At 41.5% G+C, this 8,425-nt stretch overlaps 1 protein-coding gene across 1 annotated transcript; it reads left to right on the top strand.

The window, feature by feature from the left end:
• Positions 1-4,357: 4,357 nt before the first annotated feature.
• Positions 4,358-7,532, top strand: LOC118677722 (uncharacterized protein C2orf78-like). Its single transcript, XM_036353069.1, is given in 2 exon segments — positions 4,358-5,694; positions 6,588-7,532. Coding segments are annotated over 2 exon segments (1,671 nt in total). The 5' UTR covers positions 4,358-4,968.
• Positions 7,533-8,425: the final 893 nt, after the last annotated feature.

The raw sequence follows: 8,425 nt of genomic DNA, 5'->3' as shown, positions 1-8,425 counted from the left end.
TGCTGTAAAAAGAAAAAAATAGGAAACAAAGAAGGAACACAGGGGTAAAGAATAAAAATGGCGACAAACAAGTATCTATCAATAATAACTTTAAATGTAAATGGATTAAATGCCCCAATCAAAAGACATAGGGTAACTGAGTGGATAAGAAACCATGACCCATATATCTGGTATCTACAGGAAACCCACCTCAAAAAAAAAAAAAAAAAAAAAAAAAAAAAAAAAGACGCACACAGACTGATGGTGAGGGATGGACAAAGGTTTTTCAGGCTAATGGAAACGAAAAAAAAGCTGGGGTAGCAATACTTATATCTGATAAATTAGATCTCAAAGTGAAGGACATAAAAAGAGATAAGGAAGGCCACTTCATAATACTAAAGGGAGCAATCCAACAGGAAAAAATAACTCTGGTAAACATATATGCACCAAATATAGGAGCACCCAAATACATAAGAAAATTTCTGGAGGAGATCAAGGGAGAGATTGACAGCAATACAATGATAGTAGGGGCCTTTAACACCCAACTATCACCGTTGGACAAATCCTCTAAACAAAAAATCAGCAAAGAAACATCAATCCTAAATGACTCACTAGATCAGATGGAATTAATTGACATCTTCAGAACATTTCACCCCAAAGCCAGAGAATATACATTCTTCTCAAGTGCACATGGGTCATTTTCAAAGATAGACCATATATTGGGTCACAGGCAAAGTCTTTTTAAATTCAAGAAGATAGAAATCATATCAAGCATCTTCTCAGATCACAATGGCATAAAACTGGAAATCAACTACAATAAAAACAATCCAAAAAAATCAAACACATGGAGACTAAATAGCATGCTATTAAACAATGACTGGGTTACCAGAGAGATCAAAGAAGAAATAAAAAAACATCATGGCAACAAATGACAATGAAAACACAACAATCCAAAACCTATGGGATACAGCGAAAACAGTCTTGAGAGGGAAGTTCATAGCTTTACAAGCCTACTGCAAAAAATAAGAAACAATGATAATAAATTACCTAACCCTACAACTCAAAGAGCTAGAAAGAGAGCAACAAGAAAAGCCCAGTGTAAGCAGAAGGAAGGAAATAATAAAGATCAGAGTGGAGATTAATGACATAGAGACCAAAAAAACAATACAAAAGATCAACAAAACCAAGAGCTGGTTCTTTGAAAGGATAAACAAGCTTGATGAACCTCTAGCCAGGCTCACCAAGAAACAAAGAGAGAGGACCCAAATAAACAAAATCAGAAATGAAAGAGGAGAAATAACAACAGACCCCATAGAAATACAAAGGATTGTTAAAAAATACTATGAACAACTCTACTCCAACAAACTAGACAACCTGGAGGAAATGGACATATTCCTAGAAAAATACAACATTCCAAAACTCAATCAGGAAGAATCTAAAAATCTCAATAGGCCAATAACTATGGAAGAAATTGAAGCAGTAATCAAAAAGCTTCCAGCAAACAAAAGCCCGGGGCCAGATGGCTTCACAGGGGAGTTTTACCAAACATTCAAGGAAGAACTAAAACCTATCCTCCTCAGACTACTACAAAAAATTCAAGAGGAAGGAACACTTCTAAGCTCATTCCATGAAGCGAGCATCACTCTAATACCAAAACCAGGTAAAGACAACACAATGAAAGAGAATTACAGGCCAATATCCCTCATGAACATAGATGCCAAAATCCTCAACAAAATCCTAGCAAATCAGATCCAGCAGTACATCAGAAAGATCATACACCATGACCAAGTAGGTTTTATCCTAGGGATGCAAGGATGGTACAATATCCGCAAATCAATAAACGTAATACATCACATAAACAAATTGAAAGATAAAAACCACATAGTCATATCAATTGATGCAGAAAAAGCATTTGACAAAATCCAACACCCATTTTTGATAAAAACTCTCAGCAAGGTAGGAATAGAAAGATCATACCTCAACATAATACAAGGCGTATATGACAAACCCACAGCCAACATCATAATCAATGGGCAAAAACTAAAACCATTTCCCCTTAGAACAGGAACAAGACAGGGATGCCCCCTCTCACCACTCCTGTTCAACATAGTATTGGAAGTACTAGCCGTTGCTATCAGACAAGAAGAAGAAATAAAAGGCATCCAAATTGGAAAAGAAGAAGTAAAACTGTCCTTATTTGCAGATGACATGATACTGTACATAGAGAACCCTAAAGACTCCATCAAAAAATTATTAGACTTGCCAAAACCGGTTTGGCTCAGGGGATAGAGCGTCGGCCTGCGGACTGAGGGGTCCCAGGTTCGATTCCGGTCAAGGGCATGTACCTGGGCTGCGGGCACATCCCCAGTGGGAGATGTGCAGGAGGCGGCTGGTCGATGTTTCTCTCCCATCGATGTTTCTAACTCTCTATCTCTCTCCCTTCCTCTCTGTAAAAAATCAATAAAATATATTTAAAAAAAAATTATTAGACTTAATAAATGAAGTTGGCAATGTAGCAGGATACAAAATTAATGCCAAGAAATCTATGGCATTTCTTTACACCAATAGTGAACCTACAGAAAGTGAGACTGAAAAAGCAATCCCATTTACCATCGCATCAAAAAATTAAGATACCTAGGAATAAACTTAACTAAGGAGGTAAAAGACTTCTATGGGAAAAACTATAGGACACTGAAAAAAGAGATAGAGGAAGACATAAACAGATGAAAGAACATACCATGCTCATGGATTGGTAGAATAAACATCATCAAAATGTCCATACTACCCAAAGCAATCTATAGATTCAATGCAATCCCCATCAAATTACCAATGGCATATTTCACAGATCTAGAACGAATGTTCCAAAAATTCATCTAGAATTAAAAAAGACCTCGAATAGCTGCAGCAATCCTGAGAAAGAAGAACAAAGTAGGTGGGATCTCAATACAGATATCAAGCTGTATTACAAATCCACTGTTCTTAAAACAACTTGGTACTGGCACAAGAACAGACATATAGATCAATGGAATAGAATAGAGATCCCAGAAATCGACCCAAACCACTATGCCCAATTAATATTCGACAAAGGAGGCAAGAGCATACAATGGAGTCAAGACAGTCTCTTCAATAAATAGTGTTGGGAAAACTGGACAGATACATGCAAAAAGATGAAACTAGACCACCAACTCACACCATACACAAAAATAAACTCAAAATGGATAAAAGACTTAAATGTAAGATGGGAAACCATAAAAATACTAGAGGAATCCACAGGCAGCGAAATTGCAAACATATGCCGAAGGAATTTCTTCTCTGATACTGATCCTAGGGCAATGGAAACTAAAGAGAAAATAAACAAATGGGACTACATCAAAATAAAAAGCTTTTGCACAGCAAAGGAAACCATCAACAAAACAACAAGAAGACCCACTACATGGGAGAACATATTTGCCAATGATATCACCAATAAGGGTTTAATCTCCAACATTTACAGGGAACTCATGAAACTTAACAATAGGAAGATAAACAATCCAATCAAAAAAATGGGCAATGGACTTAGATAGACACTTTTCGAAAGAGGACATATGGAAGGCCAAAAGACATATGAAAACATGCTCAAAGTCACTAATTATATGAGAGATGCTCATCAAAACAACAATGCAGTATCATCTCACGCCTGTCAGAATGGCTATCATCAACAAACAACAAGTGTTGGAGAGGATGTGGAGAAAAAGGAACCCTTCTGCACTGCTGGTGGGAATGCAGACTGGTGCAGCCACTGTGGAGAACAGTATGGAGTTTCCTCAAAAAGTTAAAAATGGAACTCCCATTTGACCCAATGATCCCACTTCTAGGAATATATCCCAAGAAACCAGAAACACCAATCAGAAAGGATATATGCACCCCTATGTTCATAGCAGCACAATTCACCATAGCTAAGATTTGGAAACAGCCTAAGTGCCCATCAGCAGATGAGTGGATTAGAAAACTGTGGTACATCTACACAGTGGAATACTATGCTGCGGTGAAAAAGAAGGAACTCTTGCCATTTGCAACAGCATGGATGGAACTGGAGAGCATTATGCTAAGTGAAATAAGCCAGTCAGAGAAAGATAAATACCACATGATCTCACTCACTTGTGGAATATAGAGAACAACAGACTGATGAACAGGGACAGAGCCAAAGACAGAGAAACAGTGATCAGACTATCAATCTCCAGAAGGAAAGTAGGGGAGGGTGGGAGTAAGGGGAAGAGATCAACCAAAGGACTTGTATGCATGCATATAAGCCAAACCAATGGACAATAGGGGGATGAAAGCATGAGTATGGGGGGGAGAGGTTGGGGGTTCATTGGGGGGAGATGAGGACACACTTGTAATACCTTAACCAATAAAGAAATTAAAGATAAAAAAAAAATAAACTTCATTTTACTGCTCAACCAACTGACAGAAAGAGCTCCTTAATCCTTTCCCTTGCTCCTCAAAAGCCACGGTAAATTCACTAATGACATGGACTGGTATGATTTCAGAACAACTGTAAGTGTACAACCTAGATGTCCTTTTCCATTCTCTCTAAGGATATTAGCAATATATATATAATGATAAACATGTTATACAATATAATATAGAGAATATAAGTAACTAGTAGTTAATTATATTCATGAATGTCTGTAACAAACTGAGATTACTTCCCTAACATAAGAGCCTGGGGAAAGTGAGACTATCACAGCTTTCCTGAGAGCTCAGCCATTTCAGTGTTGGTTTAGCCCACCTATCGCTCCCACTATCCAATCCTGTCTTCTTGGGAACCTGACCTCCCGATTGGCTCTCTCATCCCTTTAAACTGCCTGCTTTGTGACATCATTCTCCCACCAAACCTACCACCACCTGGTAGAATCTTGGGGTGCCCATGGAGTTGTCCGTAAATAAATTTGGATCATTGCAACTGACCAGTGATCAGTAGCTGGTGACCAGTGACCAGTGGCCAGTATGACCAGTGACTTTCGTACTGGACACATGTGCTCTTTGGCTTCAGCAACTGAGACATCTTCATTCCTCGCATCTACAGTTGATATCTGCTCTTCTTCTCTGACCATGTCAGAAGTTCCTGACATTCCTCAGGTGCTGGCCTGCACTGATCCCCTTGACCAAGAGGAGCAGCCTGGTTGTGACAACTGTGGTTTGGGAAAGAATAGCCTGAGCCTTAACAACCAAGGGACACTTGAAAATGGGACTGAATCTAATGACAGTTTTGCAGACATCGCTACACTGGTGAAAGGTATTCACCTTCCACAGGTCTTAACTTCCTTGGATCATCTTGATCAGCTCCAAGGACCAAAGGTGTTCAAAACCAAAGACACCAGGGGCCTCAGGTTGCACGTAGTGCAGAAAAAGTCAAGTGTCAGAAAGACTCGCACTGATCAAGGCTCGAAGAACAAACATAAAGCCTCTGAGCCTATCGCTGATGCTCCCAAGGCCAAGATCAAGCCCAAGAGCCCAGATTGTGTGTTTGTGAGAGAAGTGGTTCTTTGCAATGCTGCAGCCAGTGGCATGGTTCCTGCAAACATGGCCAAGCATTCTAACAGCAAACCTCAGAAAGCTGCAGCCAGCAGGACCAGCAAAACTAAGAGCCATGGGCTGGAAAAAAACAAAAGAAACAAAGAAAACTACTCCAAGAGAGCTGAGGAGAGGAAGCAGTCAGGGAACAAAGTCAAGGCATGCCGGAAGCCGGTCCATCCTTGCTGCTTGGCACAGTCGCTGCAGGGAAGAAACATCTGCACAGCATATGTTTCAAGGGATGTGGCATATATGGCATACTGTTATTAATATGTTTGCTCCCCTTCTTAGTGCTATGTGTTTTAACCAAGGTCACCTCTCTGAGAAAGGTTGTTTCCCCAGGTGATGATTTTTCCCTGGAGTTAGGATTAACAGGACTAAGGAAGAGAATAAATCAGTGAAACTCCCTAGTGTTACAGAAATACCATGTACTACTTATGAAGAACTTAGACTAAGGCTGTTGGCAATAAATTTGGGACTTGTTGGGCCCACATCCCCAGGGATCTGCCCACCAGGGAAAGCACCAAAGCCTATACCCCTGGAGACCCACCAACACAGGGCAGTCCCAGGAAAGGCAAGCAGTGAGGCTGGGAGGACATAACCTTTACTGGGTAGGATAATCTCCTTCAGTCACTTCCTTGTAGTTTATCAGCAGAGCAGTGACCTTGGAATAGCCTTATAATGGAACACAGAGATTAACCTAGACAGGATTAAACTCAACAGAACTAGATTAACCTTTGGAATGGAATGGATAGGATTAAAATCAACTGGTATAAATACAGATGTAACAGGACAATAAAGACAGAACCTGGCTAGAACCTGGCTGGAGAGAACCTGGCTGGAGAGAACCTGGCTGGAGAACCTGGCTGGAGAACCTGGCTAGAACCTGGCTAGAGAACCTGGCTAGGATGCTGATCAACTAAATGCTGTCTCCATGTCATTCCTTCTTTGCTGACTCTGTTCACAGCTTTGGGAATCCCTGGACTTGCAGCCAGTGGCATGGTTCCTGCAAACATGGCCAAGCATTCTAACAGCAATGGACCCCAACAAAGGCAGAGGAGAATCTAGCCATTCCCAAGATGAAGAGAAAGAAAAGTCATCCTGAGCTGCCACAAGAGGCCATCAAAAAGCCTCGCAGCAGCCTCTGTATGCACATGCTGGAGTCTGTGCAGGTTTTCCATGCACTGGGCAAGAAGAGTGATGAGAAAGCTGACCTGTCTTTCTTGCAGGCCCTGGGAAACTCAAGCAACCCCAAAGGCCCCCAGCCAGGCCAGGCTACCAAACTATGGCTGGATACGCCCCATGAGGGCAAAGGTCCTGTGAAAACTCAAGTCAAACCCCAAAAACCACATGGAAGTGCTGACCAAGGGTCTCCACCTCCACCCCAGGACCAGCTGCCTTCTCCCGGGAAGGTCAAGTTGGTGCCATTGGTTTTTCCAACCATGGACAAGCCTCAAGCTCGACCTGTTCCTCGCAGGCCACAGTCTCTGGCATCACATCGGCCTGCTGTGACCAACCCTGCCAAGCCTGCTGCAGTCAACGCATCCCCGCCAACTCCTGCATCTTTGACCTGTCCTGCCAGACCAGCTTGGCTAATGTAGGACCACTCAGCCGCACCACATTTGAACAACCCTGGCCGCCCTAGTGTCTGTCAGCCTCCTACTTCTGGGCCTGGGGCCTACAAAATCTCATCTTGTGCTTCTCCCCAGCGGGAGCCTGTTCAGTCTGCGTTGAGCCAGCCCCAGACCCCGCTCAAGCCTCACAAACACTATCCACTCCAGGATTTCGCCCTCCAACCAATTCCATGGAGGAAACCTGAGGTTCTGGGGCCAGTAATGTCAACACCCATCACCAATGAGCAGAGGCCAGATCGAGAGGCCATGAAGAGGAAGGCTCAACTAGAGCGTGAGAATGCTGCCAAATTGGGGAAAATGCAGCATTTCACTGAGAGGGAAAAAGACATGGGCATTTCTCTGTACTATGGCTATGCAATGTAGGAGATGATGGGAGTGCTGGCGCCCCTTTGGGTACCTGCTGTTTTTCCATAGATAGGTAGATCCATAGATAGATAGGTAGATAATAGATAGATATGAATTTCAGAATACTGATATATTTTATAACTTAATAAAACTGAGTAAATATTATAAATTAGCATTTAGTATTAAAGAAGCATTTTGAGTTTTGAAAAAACAAACAAACAAACAAACAAACAAACAAACAAAAGCTAGCATGCCTGGATACTAATGGTCAATTCTTTGTGTAGATCTTGGGGAATAAAAAAGCTATAATGGAAACTATTGATACAGGCCTGGCCAGGAGTGTCTGTCCACTGCTCACCCAGAAAATGTCTGATCTCTGACTTTACCCAACCATGTGAGGAGTCCCCACTTAGGCGGACGTGCCTTTAATGCACCTTTGCTTTTCTCCTAAGTTAACATTCACCACAATGACTACAATCATGTTAAAGCATTTAAATTTATGAGTAATAACTAATATACTAGTTTTGGTGCCCTGACTGGGAATAGAACTGGTCACCTTTCAGTGCACAGGACCAACCATCTGAGCCACATGGACCAGGGCTATAAATGTTGTTAAGAAGAGATCAACCGAAAGACTTGTATGCATGCATATAAGCATAACCAATGGACGCAAGACACTGGGGGGAGAGGGGGTGGTAGGGGACGCCAAGGGAAGGTCAATGGGGAAAGAAAAGGAGACATATGTACTACTATTTGTAATACTTTAAACAATAAAATAACATTAAAAAAATAACTAATATGCTATAGTATAGCTTAAAATGGTATTTTGTATTCATTATCTCATTTGATCTTCTATGGCCCTCTCAGATGGCTAGGTATTATTATTCTCATTTTATAGGAAATTAAGGCAC

The sequence above is a fragment of the Myotis myotis genome, unplaced genomic scaffold (assembly GCF_014108235.1).
Source record: "Myotis myotis isolate mMyoMyo1 unplaced genomic scaffold, mMyoMyo1.p scaffold_m19_p_2, whole genome shotgun sequence".
In the NCBI taxonomy this organism is placed as follows: Eukaryota; Metazoa; Chordata; class Mammalia; order Chiroptera; family Vespertilionidae; genus Myotis; species Myotis myotis.
The sequence above is the reverse complement of the archived record's forward strand: the minus strand, read 5'-3'. Positions and strand labels throughout refer to the sequence as shown.